The 16,152-nt window shown below is 46.0% G+C and overlaps 1 protein-coding gene across 4 annotated transcripts in view; it reads left to right on the forward strand.

Moving 5' to 3' along the window:
• The first annotated feature begins 223 nt into the window (after positions 1 to 223).
• The window catches only part of CD58 (CD58 molecule), a 60,950-nt gene continuing 45,021 nt past the window's right edge, over positions 224 to 16,152 (forward strand). For 2 of the 4 annotated variants that reach the window (XM_010344065.3, XM_010344066.3), the window contains exon 1: positions 224 to 354. In XM_010344065.3, coding sequence (XP_010342367.1) covers positions 267 to 354 — 88 coding nt within the window. In that variant the 5' untranslated portion in view covers positions 224 to 266. Of the gene's footprint in view, positions 355 to 4,986; positions 5,225 to 5,581; positions 5,760 to 16,152 lie in introns of all 4 variants that reach the window. The other 2 variants (XM_039460845.2, XM_074381210.1) reach the window with 2 other exon arrangements.

Below are 16,152 nucleotides of genomic sequence, written 5' to 3' on the forward strand. Positions count from 1 at the left end.
GACGGGAGGGACCGAGCTGGGGGACTGGACGGCGCCTGGGGACACGGCAAGGAGGCGCGCGGAGCCGGGCCCCGGATCGCGCGCGGGGAGTGGACGCGGTAGGCGAGCGCAGCTCCGCAGAGGCCGGGGCGGGCCGCGGGGGGCGGGGGCAGGGCCGGGGCGGGCGGCGAGAGCCGGCCGGGGCGGGCCAGGCGGAGTCCTACTTCAGGCCACCCGCGTGGGCGGCGCTTGAACTTGGCGCTGCGCGCGGCCGGGCCCTGGCGCAGATGCTCGCCCGACGAGCCATGGCTGCAGGAAGCGACGCTGGGCGGGCCCCGGGAGTCCTCGTCGTGGTCTGCCTGCTGCTCTGCTTCGGTGAGTGGAGCCTCCGCGGCCGGCCGGGACTGGGCAGTGTCCAGGCTGGGTGAACGCGCCGGGCCCGAGGCGGCTGCGGATCCGGGACGGGGTGGGGCGGGTCGCCGTGGGCCGGGCACAACTCAGCCGCGGGGGCCTTTTCAGGAAGAGAAAGTTGTGATTTCATCGTCGGTGTCCCTCTGGGAGTCAGCAGGGAACATTGGCCTCAGGGAAGGACGGACCGCGGCCCGCCGGCCGCTCCAGCGCGGCCTCCGGGGGCCCTGCCCAGCCCGCGGGACCCAGTTCCTTCCCCGCCTCCCCGGGGGCGTAGCCGAGCGCTCGGGCGGACTGCAAACTTCTTCCCAGCGGTGGACGCCCCGGGACGGGGTGCGGGCGCGGCTCCCACCTGCTCGCGAGCAAGGCTCGGTGCCCGCGCCGCGCGGTGGGAACTTTTCCGACTCGCCCACCGCCAGGAGCGGGAAGGAGGGAAGCCCGGTAGGCAGCGGCGTCACCTTGGGATTCCTAAGTGGTGCGACGCCTGCTCTTTTCTCCTTCCCTCAAAGCCTAAAAGCTAGTGTCAGAGCTGTGCCCATCCTCACCATGTGTTGTCGGCCAAGTCCTCACAACTGCGCCAGGAAATAGGTCCCTTTCTCCCCGTGTTTGCCTCCCCGCTCTCCTCCACCCTCCACACACTGGCGCCAGTCAGGCCGCAGCCGAACCTCGGGGCGTACAGCAGTGGCCTCCCAGCGAGATCACCTGTACTTGAGGGGTTCCCACGGCGGGCCCCTGCTCCCCACTGCCAGCCCTCCAGGCCGTCCATCCGTTTGCTCAGCATCCACTGCCAGCCCTGGACGTCCATCTGTGGATGACAGCGAAACGGGAGGGGTTGAGATAGGCTCAAAGCTACTTGCATGATCAGGTAAAGAAGTGAGCGTTGTAAGAGAGGCCGGGGCTGGGCGTGGTAGTTCACTCCTGTATTCCCAGCCCTTTGGGAGACTGAGGCGGGCAGATCACTTGCCAGGAATGGGAGACCAGCAGGACCAACATGGTGAAAGATGGACTCTACAAAAAATACAAAAATTAGCTGAGCGTGGTGGTGCATACCAGTAGTTCCTGCTCAGCTCCGAACGCTGAGATGGGAGGGCCGCCTGAGTCCCAGAGGCAGAGGATCCGATGAGCTGTGATTGTGCCACTGAACTAGCCTGGGTCAGAATATAACCTGTCTCAAAAAAAAAAAAAAAAAAAAAAGGAGATGTATGAGCTGTGGGGGTACAGAGGGAAGAAGAAGGCAGCCTCTTTTGTGAAATCAAGTGTCTTTTTGTTGTGAAGCAGTCTTCCTGGGAGGAAGGCTATTTGAACAAGGCCTTCAAGGACTAGTGGTGTGTGGACATGTGACAGTGTGGGAAAATAATGCTAAGTGTCCCCTTTGGGAGTCTGAATTATCTTCTGTGTTCCCGGGCCTTACAAGATCAGAACCATGAGCCTGCAAAGAATAATCTGTCAGCAACAAAGAGGAAGGGTGCAGTCAGGAGGAACTGGAGGCAGGGAGGCCAGGAGGCCAGAGTGGACTACCATCACAGGGTCCAAAGAGCTTCGGGGAGTTTGTGTGCTGGTGGCTGGGGAAAGGAAGAAGAGATACACACAGGGATTAGTGGAATGAATGGGTAACTCCTCCAGGCAAGCTGGTCCCTCATTCCCTGGCACCTTGCGTCACTGCTGCCTGCACCTCTGTTCTCCCTTCCACTGCAAACCCAGTTTGTCCAAGCTCCACCTCCAACAGAAGATTATTTGAACTGTCTGTCCCTTCCTAGGTGTCTCTCTCACCTAATTCATGTATTCATTCAGAAGTCATTTCATTCAGCGAGCATGTATTTATAACCTGCTCTACACAGGCCTTATACTAAGGACAAGACTGGATGGGTATATCTCTGTTTCTAGTGGTGGGCTTTCTGAGGGCCCAAGCCTGCCTCAATGGGGAAGCTGCAGACACAGTGATTAACAGCTGACACTGTCCATCACCAGATGCCTCGCTTTGGGTGCTGGTCCCACTCCTCACCTGAGCCGTGAACTTGTGTGGGCTCCCTCACTTCTGTTCACTTCAGTACCTTCAGTTCTGAAGAGAACACCACTCAACAAGAGGGAAAGGATAATAATAAACCCACTTAATCGAATTACTTGGAACATCAGTCATTCCGTGACTGTTGACTGAGTGTCAGTTATATGTTAAGCACTGAACAATGGATGGGGGAGACAGCAAGATACACACAGTTTCCTGCCTTTGTGAAGCTCACCTTATAGTGAGGGAGAGAGGCAGTACATAAATGAGTGAAAACATGGATGCTGGATGGTGATAAAGTAAACATTTACTAGTGTAGAGATGAGCAAAGCAAAGAAGTGGTGATGGAAGTGGTTAAAATTTCAATTCAGGTTTTTAAAAATTTTAGAACATGTAAAATGTTTAGGACGGTTGTGAAATTAGTGCAGTGAACATTTGCATACTTTATCCTTGAATTGCAAGTTAACTATCACATTAGTTTTCTTTGTACACACACATCTATTATTTTTGCTAAACCATTTGAGAGTTTCAGACCTCATGACACCTCACCTCTAATTCTTCAGTATATGTCTCATAAGAACAACAGCTTTCTCCAGCAAGACACAGAATCATTATAGTCTGGAAATATGGCATTGATACAATACTGTTTTCTGGTAGAAAACCCAGAAGCCAGTCCTGTACCATGTACTTCATTTGGTAATCATGCCTCTTTAATCCCCTTTAACCTGAAACTATTTTTTTTTTTTTGGTACTTTATGACATCATCATTTTTAAAGCATCTGAGCTAGTTGCTTTACAGGATGTCCCTTGAATGTGGATTGCTTGCTTGTTTCCTCATGATAAGATTCTGGTTGTAACTATGAAGCAGGAATACTTCATAGTTATATTAGGTCCTTCCAGTGTATCGCATCAGGAAGCAGACATGGTCTGTTTGTCGCATTATTAGAGATGTTAACTTTGATTATTTGGTTAAAGTGAAGTTTACCAGATTTCCCCATTGTAGAGGCACCATTTTCCCTTTGTAAGTAATAAATGATGTAGTAAGTGATTTTTTTGTTTTGTTTTGTTTTGTTTTGTTTTGTTTTGTTTGTTTGTTTTTTTGAGACAGAGTTTCGCTCTTGTTCCCCAGGCTGGAGTGCAATGGCGCGATCTCGGCTCACCGTAACCTCCGCCTCCTGGGTTCAAGCAATTCTCCTGCCTCAGCCTCCTGAGTAGCTGGGATTACAGGCACGCGCCACCACGCCCAGCTGATTTTTTGTATTTTTAGTAGAGATGGGGTTTCACCATGTTGACCAGGATGGTCTCGATCTGTCGACCTCGTGATCCACTCGCCTCGGCCTCCCAAAGTGCTGGGATTACAGGCTTGAGCCACTGCGCCCGGCCGTGATGTTTTGAGGTTGAGCGAATAGCCTGTCCTCCAGCCATTGTTCATTCAATGGTTTTAGTATCCTATCGTGATTCTTCCCAGAATCCAGTATCAGTAAAATATTTTATTTTATTTTTTGAGACAGCGTCTCACTATGTCACCCAGGCTGGAGTTACAGGGGTGCTATCACAGCTCACTCCAGCCTTGACCTCTGAGGCTCAAGCAGTCCTCCTACCTCAGCCTTCTGAGTAGTCAGGACTACAGGTGCATGCCCATGCTTGGCTAATTCTTCTTTTATTTTTTGTAGAAACAGGGTTTCCCTATGTTGCCCAGGCTGCTCTTTTTCTTTTTTTTTGAGACGGAGTTTCACTCTTGTTACCCAGGCTGGAGTGCAATGGCGCCATCTTGGCTCACCGCAACCTCTGCCTCCTGGGTTCAGGCAATTCTCCTGCCTCAGCCTCCCGAGTAGCTGGGATTACAGGCACGCGCCACCATGCCCAGCTAATTTTTGTATTTTTAGTAGAGACGGGGTTTCACTATTTGACCAGGATGGCCTCGATCTCTTGACCTCATGTTCCACCCGCCTCGGCCTCCCAAAGTGCTGGGATTATAGGCGTGAGCCACAGTGTCTGGCCCCAGGCTGGTCGTAAACTCCCGGGCTCAAGCGATCCTCCCTCCTTGGCCTACCAGAGTGCTGGGATTATGGGTGTGAGCCACCATGCCCAGTCACTAAAATATTTTCAAATGGTAATTTTCTTTCTCTCCCTGCCTTCCTCCCTTTTCCTCACTTCCTCCTTTCCTCTCTTTCTTCTTCCTTCTTCCCTTCTTTCTTTCATTTTCTTCTCTGTTTTCTTTTCTGTTGAGATACAGTCTCACTCTGTTGCCCAGACTAGAGTACAGTGAAACAATGATGGCTCCTGCAGCCTTGATCTCCCAGACTCAAGCAATCCTCCCACCTGTTTTCAGGTAACTAGGACTACAGGGACATACTGCCACGCCCAGCTATTTTTTTTTGTATTTTTTGTAGAGACCGGGTTTCACCGTGTTGCCCAGGCTGATCTTAAACGCCTAGACTCAAATAATCCTTTCGAGCCAGTTTCCCAGAGCGTCGGGATTACAGGCATGAGCCACCCAACAATTTTCTATTCTGTTTTTCTGTATAGATTAGTTTATATTCTTCAGTAATGAATAGCTTTTGCACACACATCCTCCCTTTTTTCTTTTATTTTAGAAGGTTGTGTGGACTCGTGGATTCTTTTTTAAAGACGGCACTCCTGTCATCCATTTTGATGCTGAGCGACCCCACATTTGACAAGTGGGCGCCCCTTCAAGCTTCAGAGTCCTTTTGCTGCATTCCTGTTTGATTTTAAACACTTCCTTACTTTCTGGCACAGAAGGATGTTCTGGACTCATTTTCCTGCCTCAGCCTTCAAATCGTTACGTTTCCTGGTTTCTTTCAGTGAGAGAAGGTATGTAGACATCAAGTTCTGGGTGCTAGGTGTGCTCATGGGTACCAGAGTCATTGCTTCTCAGCTCTTTCAGTTTTCAAAGTTAAGAAATAGAGTTTTTACAAAGTCAGGAGTTCATGGTGATACCTCTAACACTTATAATCTTGCCGTTCAGTTCTTCTGCCTCTTCTGCTGTTCCATGTTGATATCTCCTTACTCCTACAGTGAGAATTCTGTTCTTAGTAGTGTCAGTAGATTTCCCTAATCTACATTAAACCCCAACTCATTTTACAGTTGCTACACCAATCTACTACCCACTACAAACTTACTAGCTACAGTTACAGATTTGTTTACAGTTCCTTTTGTTTTTTATTACAGATAGTCTCCAACTTAACAATGGTTCAACTTAAGATTTTTCAACCCTACAATGAGTTTTTCGGGATATACCTCCATAATAAGTCAAGGAAAATCTGTATATCCCAGTGAAGATGTATGCAATACTATATTCAAAAGTTACTTGGATTCTTTTTCTTTCTAACTGCTCTTCTTAAACAAGGTAACACTCTATGTACTTTTTTTATATGTCATTTTTGTCATTTAACCATACATCTGGAAAATCATTCCCTATCACTTCATAGAGATCACCTCATTCTTTTTCACAGCTGCATAGTCCCCCATAGGGTGACTATATGATAGTTAATTCAGCCACTCTCTTCTTGTTAGTATTACACAGTGTGGTCAGGGAGGGTCTGTTTAATAGGGTGACAGTTGACTATACACTTAAGGAAGTGAGAGCTAGGCCACAAGGCTATCTGGGGGAGTGATATTCCAGGTATACTAGTCAGGACCCTGAGATAAGCTTCAAGCATTTAAGAAACTTTAAGGAGACCATGGTGGCATAGAGTGGTAGACAATGAAGTTATAAAAGCAGTCAGGGTTGGATCCTGTAGATGAAGTTTTGTAGGGCCTTTTAAAGATTGTGGCCTTTTTGCTTTCAGTGAATGGAAAGTTTTGACAGATTTTGAACAGGAGTGAAATTATGATGCCTTGGGTGTTTAAAGGAATTATTCTGGCTGCGGAATGAGCAGTATGTAGAGGAGAGAAAAGGAAGAGCAGGGAGATTGGTTAGGCTGCAGGGGCAATGCAGGAAGGTAAGTACTGGGGACGAGAGATACCTGGATGTGTTTTGAAGGTGGAGCTGGTAGAATTTGATGTGGGCTTGCATCAGTGGAATGAAATGTGGATAGGGCCTGGGCAATGCTGGGCAAGTAGTAAGAGCTCAAAAACATGAACTGGGCTGAGTATGGTGGCACATGCCTGTAACCTAGGATTACACTGAGAGGCTGAGGCAGGCAGATCTCTTAAGCCCAGGAGTTTGAGACTATGCTGAGCAACATGTTGAAACTCCATGATATGGTTTGGCTCTGTGTCCCCACCCAAATCTCACCTTGAATTGTAATAATCTCCATATGTTAAGGGCAGGGCCAGGTAGAGATAATTGAATCATGAGGGCAGTTTCCCCCATACTGTTCTCAGATAATGAATAGGTCTCATAAGATTTGATGGTTTTATAAATGGGGGATCCCCTGCACAAGCTCTGTCTTGCCTGCTGCCATAATTGTGAGGTCTCCCTCACATGATTGGGAGGCCTCCCTGGCCGTGTGGAACTGTGAGTTCATTCAACCTCTTTCCTTTATAAATTACCCAGTCTTGGGTATGTCTTTATTAGCAGCATGAGAATGGACTAATACAGTAAATTGGTACTGGGTAGTGGGGTGCTGCTGCAAAGATACCTGAAAATGTGGAAGCAACTTTGGAACTAGGTAACAGGCAGGGATTAGAACAGTTTGGAGGACTCAGAAGAAGGCAGGAAGATGTGGGAAAGTTTGGAACTTCCTAGAGACTTGTTGAATGGCTTTGACCAAATGCTGCTCATCTCAAATAGAGATGAAGAATTTGTTGGAAACTGGAATAAAGACGACTCTTACTCTTTTTAGTAGAGAGACTGGCAGCATTTTGTCTGTGCCCTATCTGTGGAACTTTGAACTTGAGAGAAATGATTTAGGACATGTGGTAGAAGAAATTTCTAAGTAGTCAGGCATTCAAGGGGTCGCTTGGGTGCTGTTAAAAGCATTCCGTTTTATATGTTCACAAAGATATGATTTGGAATTGGAACTTATGTTTAAAAGGGAAGCAGGGCATAAACATTCAGAAAACTTGCAGGCCGATGTTGTGATAGAAAAGAAAAACCGATTTTCTGAGGAGAAATTCAAGCCACCTGCAGAAATTTGCATAAGTAATGAGAAACCAAATGTTAATCACCAAGATAATGGGGAAATGTCTCTAGGGCATATCAGAAACCTTTATGGCAGCCCCTCCTATCACAGGCCTGGAGGCTTGGGAAGGAAAAAAATGGTTTCATGGGCTGGGCCCAGGGCTCCCCTGCTCTATGCAGCCTCCAAACATGGTGCCCTGCATCCCAGCTGTTTTAGCTCCAGCCATGACTAAAAGGGACCAACATACCACTCAGGCTGTTGCTTTAGAGGGTGTAAGCCCCAAACTTTGTTGGCTTACACATGGTGTTGGGCCTGTGGGCGCATAGAAGTCAAGGATTGAGGTTTGGGAACCTCTGCCTAGATTTCAGAGGATGTGTGGAAATGCCCGGCTGTCCAGGCAAAAATTTGCTGCAGGAGTGGGGCCCTCATGGAGAACCTCTGCTAGCGCAGTGTGGAAGGGAAATGTGGGGTTGGAGCCACACGCAGAGTCCCCACTGGGGCACTGCCTAGTGGAGTTGTGAGAAGAGGGTCATTGGCCGGGCGCAGTGGCTCAAGCCTGTAATCCCAGCACTTTGGGAGGCCGAGGCGGGTGGATCACGAGGTCAAGAGATCGAGACCATCCTGGTCAACATGGTGAAACCCCGTCTCTACTCAAAATACAAAAAATTAGCTGGGCATGGTGGCGCGCGCCTGTAATCCCAGCTACTCAGGAGGCTGAGGCAGGAGAATTGCCTGAACCCAGGAGGCGGAGGTTGCGGTGAGCCGAGATCGCGCCATTGCACTCCAGCCTGGGTAACAGGAGCGAAACTCCGTCTCAAAAAAAAAAAAAAAAGAAAAAAGAAAAAAAAAAAAAGAAAAAAGAAAAAAAAAAAAGAGAAGAGGGTCATCATCCACCAGACCCCAAAATGGTAGGTCCATCGATGGCTTGCACCATGCACCTGGAAAAGCCACAGACACTTAATGACAGCCCATGAAAACGGCCAGGAGGATGGCTGTACCCTTCAAAGCCACAGAGGTGGAGCTGCCCAAGGTCATGGGAGCCCACCTCTTGCATCACCTGGATATGAGACATGGAGTCAAAGAAGATCATTTTGGAACTTTAAGATTTGATGACCGCCCTATCGGATTTCAGACTTCATGGGGCCTGTAGCTCTTTTGTTTTGGGCAGTTTCTCCCAGTTGGAATGGATGTATTTACTCAGTGCCTATACCCCCATTGTATATAGGAAGTAACTAACTTGCTTTTGATTTTACAGGCTCATAGGTGGAAGGAACTTGCCTTATCTCAGATGAGACTTTGGATTTAGATTTTTGGATTAATGCTGGAATAAGTTAAGATTTTGAGGGACTGTTGGAAGGGCATTATCGTGTTTTAAAATGTGAGGACATGAGATTTGGGAGGGGCCAGGGTGGAATGATATGGTTTTGATGTGTCCCACCCAAATCTCACCTTGAATTGTAATAATCCCTATGTGTCAAGGGCAGGGCCAAGAAGAGATAATTGGATCATGAGGGTTGTTTCCCCCATACTGTTCTTGTGGTAGTGAATAAGTCTCACAAGATATGATGATTTTATAAAGGGGAGTTCCCCTGTACATGCTGTCTCTTGCCTGCCACCATGTAAGATGTGACTTTGCTTCTTTTTTGCCTTCCGCCGTAACTGTGAAGCCTCTCTGGCCATGTGGAACTGTGAGTCCATTGAACCTCTTTCCTTTATAAATTATCCAGTCTTGGGTATTTCATTATTAGCAGTGCAAGAATGGACTAATATACCCCATCTCTACAAAAAATTAGCCAGGTATGGTGGTGCACATCTGTAGTCCCAGCTACTTAGGAGGCTGAGGTGAGCCTGGGAATTGCTTGAGTTTAGGAGTTTGATGCTGCAGTGAGCCGTGATTACACCACTGCACTTCAGCCTGGGTAACAGAACAAAAATTAAAAATTAAAAATTAAAAAGGTAGGAACTATTTTATTATTAACAGAGTCTGTCTTATTCTGTCCTTGACGTTTAATGGATACTTTATTGCCAACTATCTTCATAACTAGATTTAGGTTCCTTATATACAGGAGTCAAGTCATGTATTATTTTTAAAAAATTTCCTTACACTGGTCTGTTTTTTAAAATAGCACAGATTGTTAAATCTGGATATTAGATGACAATGTATTTGTCAAACATTTTTTCATTTGAAATCATCTCACATTATTATGTGAGAATTGTTCATGTGCTTTGCTGCAGTCAAGATTTAGACAGTCTTTTTTTTTTTTTTAATTATCAAAGATAATCCAAGTTAAAATAGTGTTGTGTGTTCCTATAGGAAAACTAGGCCAGTGTTATAACAGAGTGTAAATAATAGTAGTTGCTAGGAGGTAAGCACATGCTCTGTGTCAGGAGCTGTGCTTCAGATTTGAGATGTTTTTATTTAATTTTCACACTAATATTATTACATAGGGAACATTTAATAGGAGAACAAAGCTTGGTTTAGTAATGTGTCTAAGTTCACATAGCTAGTAAGTGGCAGAGTGAATTTGAACTTTGATTCTGTCTGAATCAAAACCTATTCCCTTGTATGCTCTGTTATATCCCCAGCCTGAGACCCTGCATGCAACTTTTTGAAGTTGAGTACTACTGATTTCTTACTTATGACATGTGTACGTTGTCCAGGGAAATTCTGCTAAAACATGTGAAGTTATATGGGTCAACACAATCACCAGTCATGCAAAATTGTATTTAATATCGTAATTTGTAATGGTGGAAGGGGCTTCTTTGGGACATAGAATTTGCTATGATAAAATGTTTATTAATAATAAATACATCAATAAATGGGAATATGATATGATAAAATGGGAATTTATTGACATATTTATTAACATTTTATCATATTTACATTCTCTCTAGGTACCCACATTTCACTCCTAGAGACTTTTGCATAATCCCAATAACATTATAATGTCTATAAAAATTACCACAAATCCTTTAAATCACCTAACTTTTACCCATATTTGAATTTCCCCAGTTATCACAAGAATGTCTTTTGTTAAGAACCCAAATCTAATCAAGTTTCACTCATTGTATTTGTTGCTCTGAGCATCTTTCGGAAGTTTTAAAAGAGGCTTAGAACCTCTTTTTAAGAACCAGATTGAAGAATTTATTTTATTGACCTCCTCGTCACTCTAACATTTCTTTAGGAAGCACAGGCTTTGAGGGTAGGTATTGATTTCTCTGTTTAAAAGTAGAAACTTTGTCTACATAAGTCAGACCTTATTTGTGTTAAGTTGTCTGTCTTTTGGTTTCTTCTCACGCTGTTTCTTCACAAATGCCTAAGCCTGCCTGAAGCTTTACTTGAGGGGTGACCAGAAGAAACTTTTACTTAAGGACACAGTCCCTTAAATTCAGCCATGGCTAATCTCACCTTTCACGTCGGAGTTGTAAGTGAAACTAGGATGCAGCAGTTCCCCTTTCCTCAGACAAGTTCAGGTTCGAATATAAAGCATGTCTGTGGGCCGGGCGCGGTGGCTCAAGTCTGTAATCCCAGCACTTGGGAGGCCAAGGCGGGTGGATCACGAGGTCAAGAGATCGAGACCATCCTGGTCAACACGGTGAAACCCCGTCTCTACTAAAGATACAAAAAATCAGCTGGGCATGGTGACGCGTGCCTGTAATCCCAGCTACTCAGGGGGCTGAGGCAGGAGAATTGCCTGAACCCAGGAGGTGGAGGTTGCGGTGAGCCGAGATCACGCCATTGCACTCCAGCCTGGGTAACAAGAGCGAAACTCTGTCTCAAAAAAAAAAAAAAAAAAAAAAAAAAAGCATGTCTGTAAGATACAGAGACTATCCCTCGAAAAGGAGGGAAAAACATTTTGGCAGTTCCTCTTTGGAGTTCCTCCATGCCCGCCCGCCGGCCTCCAAGGAAAATGCTTTCTGGTTACTTTACAGTTTCTAGTGACGTTTGCTTTCTTTACAAACGTCACATTTTGTGTTCCCCAAAATGTCTGTTGAGATTGGTGCCTGAATTTCCGCTGGGCTCACCGATCTGTGGTTTCTTGGACATTTTCTTCATATGCCAGTTAAAAACTAGAAGAAAACTGAAGTTTAACATACACATTCAGAAAATAAGAGTCAGTTTAATAAGAGACTAATAAGGCTGTGCCATCATAACTACTTGCAGTGGAGTTTCCCAGCGATGAACTGAGTATCTAGAAAATAGCAAGGGTTTTCAAGGGATTTTAGTGAAATTATCAATAGTGTATTGAAATACCTTGAATCAGACTTTGTTTTTTAAAAAACTTACAGTCTTAACCGATCTAGTAATAAACTGATTCCCCAAACCATGCTGTGGATCTGAGCTGTATCCTGTGTAAGATGAGAACAGTCAAAGGCAAATGTGGCCTTTGAGCATGGTGGGACGTGAGTGTCTGGAAAGGACAGGCTAAAGACGTGCTTTCAAATAGAAATATAATATGGTACATGTGAAATTAATTATGTAATTAATTAATAATTGCAAATTAATAATGTATTTTAGTTAACCCAATGTATCCATAATATTTTCAACATATATTAGGTTGGTGCAAAAGTTGTTGTTTTTGCTTTTTTAGTGGCCAAAACGGCAGTTACTTTTGCACCAACCTAACAGTTAATACAAAACATGTTAATGAGAGATTTTGTGTTCTACTTTTTAATACCAGGCCTTCAGAGTCCGGTGTGTATTTTATCTCAGAACACACCCATTGTAGGTGCTCACTAGCCACTTGTGGCTGATAGCCACTGTGTTGCATTGCACAGGTCTAAAGGGAAACATCTTAAGAAAGGAGAAGGTGGCTAAGTGCAAGAACGAGAATTAAAAAGGAAACTATTTTGGCATAATATTAGAAGGAACGTGTAGAAAGACGATTTAGAAAACCAACATCCTCATTCTCGATGAGCTCGATGAGGAGGCAGATTGACAACTGACAGCCAGGTCTGGGAAGTTCTGGCTTTTGGCACCAGGGACTTAGGACCGTTGGGAGACAGGTGGCTGCAGTTTCAGTATGAAGTAGATGGGGGCAGGGAAGCTGTGGTGGTGTGGCTGAAATCAGTCAATCTCTGCCTTAAGGAAATAGGGAAGTCACTCACTGGGACTGCCTAAGGGTGGAACCGACCCGGAAGAAAGAGGAATGGCACCAGCCGAGGCATCTGATGTTCTGGCCAGCAGCGCAGGCTCTGGGGCCGACTGTCTGTGTCTGGTCACCGGCCCTGCCCCTTGCTAGCTGAAGTGACTGTGCTCAGCTGACTCTCTCAATCCCTTTCCTCATCTGTAGCCTGGTGCTTCTGACTCTGTGATCTTTTCTATCAACCTAGGGTCCAGCAGAGGCAACCAACTTATCCTGATAGGCATGTTCTCAAGAAATAACTCATTTCTCACTCTTGCCCCAGATGTTCTTAGGCTCACTCCCCTGCTTTGCTGGGCTCTGCTCCGATACCAACTTACGGCCACCCGCTACGCCTTGCAGCTCCTCCCCTGACCAGTACTCCTCAGCCCCATACTCGGCTTTGTTTTCCTCTAGTGCACTTAACACATGCAACATAAAAGAGCTTTATCTTTTCATTTATTACGTTCTTCCCTCTACTGAAAAATAGACTCTAGCCGGGCGCGGTGGCTCACGCCTGCAATCCCAGCACTTTGGGAGGCCAAGGCGGGTGGATCACGAGGTCAAGAGATCGAGACCATCCTGGTCAACATGGAGAAACCCCGTCTCTACTAAAAATACAAAAAATTAGCTGGGCATGGTGGCGCGTGCCTGTAATCCCAGCTACTCAGGAGGCTGAGGCAGGAGAATTGCTTGAACCCAGGAGGCGGAGGTTGCGGTGAGCCGAGATCGCGCCATTGCACTCCAGCCTGGGTAACAAGAGCGAAACTCCGTCTCAAAAAAATACATATATATTATTACTGAGGGAGAGCGGGCCTAGGGTTCTGTGGATTGGACTCACTAAGAGCTAGGCAAGAGACACAACCGTATGGAACTTGCTTGAGTTAAACAAAACAGTGTTACTCCTCTTTATTATCTCCCATGCCTGGTAAGCACATTTTCTGCTCCCAAAATTGGGACTAATATGGGACTATTTATGGCCTTAATAGGACAGATTATTTGATGTAATTACTAACCTAGCCATCTTAGGAGATTGGCTGCTCCTCAATGCTATAAATGCGTATGTGGGTGTATAGATAGAGATGTTCTTCCCAGATTGCTATACACCCTGATACTGCAAGTAGGCATTAACTGAAAGCATGCTGTGATGTGAAGATGAAATGCAGAGGAGGGAGAGGAACAGGGCTGTGCTCAGTGGCCCGTATCCGGAGGAGAAACCCATCTGCTCACTTGGGAACAAAAATGTCCCAAGACCCTGCTATCTCTGGGCTTGCACGAGGCTTTAACTGAATCACCATTATGATGTCATATATTCAGAGGGAAATACCAACATTTATATATTCAGGTACTGAAACTTTTCGGGGAATTTTTCTTTTTCTTTTTCTTTTTTTGTCAAATGAATTTGTACCTTAACTGCTAAAAACTACAGGCAATGTGAACCTTAAAAGATTTTGGAGAGAGAGAGAAATATCTTAAAATTACACTGTTTGTTTCTAAGAACAAACTCAAGAAAACCCTTTCCTCCAAATTCCAGAAAAGTGATTAGCTTGTCTCTAAGGTTTGATAGTGGCTGAGCACAGTGGCTCATGCCTGTAATTCCAGCACTTCAGGAGGCTGAGGCAGGAGGATCACTTGAGCCCACGAGTTTGAGGTCAGCCTGGGCAACATAATGAGATCTTGTCTCTACAAAAAATATAAAAATTAGCTGGGCATGGTGACAGGCAACGGCAGTTCCAGCTACTTGGGAGGCTGAGGCAGGACGATCACTTGAGGCCAGGAGGTTGAAGCTGCAGTGAGCCATGACTGCACTACTGCACACCAACCTGGGTGACAGAATGAGACCCTGTCTCCAAAAAGGAAAAAGGAAGGAAGGGAGGGAGGGAGGGAAGGAGGGAAGGGAGGAAGAGAAAGAGAGAAAGAAAAAAGAAAAATGAAATGGCATCAGCGAGTCTCCTTAAACAACAGACAGGCTGTTAAGTTTGATTGGGGCTGACATCCATGAGTAGGTACAAGTTTACCTGTTGTGGTACTCTGCATCCTGTAACACTTAGTAGGTAAAACCTATTTAAACGTGAGAAGGAACATCTTAAAAGAAACAGCTGGGGAGTTGGGAACGGGGAGCCCACAGGTCCTCCCATCTTGCTTTGGTGGTGAGGCAGAACGCAGGGCCGAACACAGTGTTTTGGTTGTATATGAGGGCTCCCTAGCCATTTTATTTTATTTTATTTTATTTAAAGACGGGGTTTCACCACGTTGGTCAGGCTGGTCTTGAACTCCCGACCTCAGGTGATCTGCCCACCTTGGCCTCCAAAGTGCTTGGATTACAGGCGTGAGCCACCGCGCCCGGCCACCATTTTATTTTTTAGCTCCACTTAAACTTCTTTCTCCACCTCTCCTTACCAAGTCCTGGTTCTTCAGCCAGCAGTTAGGGATCTCACAAAGCGCAGGGTTGGGTGTGACTGACAAATTTTGCTATTCTGTCAGGAAGCCTTATCTTTTGAACTACATTTAAGTTGTATTTTAATCATTTTAATTAATTCATTCAACAGATATTCATCGAATGTCCATATACCGGACATATGGGGGATACCACAAAAAAACAAGAAGGCTTTGTCCTCGTTCTCATCGGGCGCTCCTGGCTGGGGGTTACCCCCAAGCTCAGATTTGAATTAGTTGCCAATTTTTAAGAACAGGAATTTTCACACATGCGAATATCTGGCTTTTCTTGAAAAATTAGAAGCCCTGGGAATGGTGGGCTCCTGCTTCCACATGTCCACGTGGGCAGGCGCTGAGGGGCCCCTCCCTGTAGGCTCACTGGTGCTGAGGTCCTCACCGGGCCCTTCTGACTCACGCTTCTGGGGTCTCCTCTGTGGGTGGAGTTGCTAGTCTTAGTCTAAGGCGTCATTGCCACTCTCTCCTAAGGTGCTCCTGCTTGTGTTTCTTTGTGACTCCCTTGTTTCCTGCCCGTTTTCCTTTTTTTGTTTCTGTTCCGGCTTTTTCTTCCTGAGCTGGACACTTGCTCTCTGAGGCCCTCTTCAGCTCTAACATTCAATGATTCCGAGACCACAGAGGTTACTGCCTCACCTGTAGGTTTAGAGGTGTGCTTGACTCAGTTTTCTCATCCGCAAAATAGGGTGAGAAAGAAAACCTGTTTAATATGTTTTTAGGATTCAGTGAGTGCCTTTTTTTTTTTTTTTTTTTTTTTTTTTTTCTGAGATGGAGTCTTGCTCTGTCACCCAGGCTGGAGTGCCGTGGCACAATCTTGGCTCCACCTCCTGGGTTCAAGCAGTTCTCCTGCCTCAGCTTTCTGAGTAACTGGGATTATAGGCACATTCCACCATGCCTGGCTAATTTTGTATTTTAAGTAGAGACAGGCTTTCACCATGTTGGCCAGGCTGGTCTTGAACACCTGACCTCAAGTGATCCACCTGTCTCAGCCTCCCAGAGTACTGGGATTACAGGTGTGAGCCACTGCTCCCGACTGTGAGTACCTATTTACAGAGCTCTTGCAACAGTGCCTGGCACAGAGCCAGGGCCAGGCAAGTGTTAG

Source organism: Saimiri boliviensis, chromosome 11 (genome assembly GCF_048565385.1).
Source record: "Saimiri boliviensis isolate mSaiBol1 chromosome 11, mSaiBol1.pri, whole genome shotgun sequence".
Classification (NCBI taxonomy): Eukaryota; Metazoa; Chordata; class Mammalia; order Primates; family Cebidae; genus Saimiri; species Saimiri boliviensis.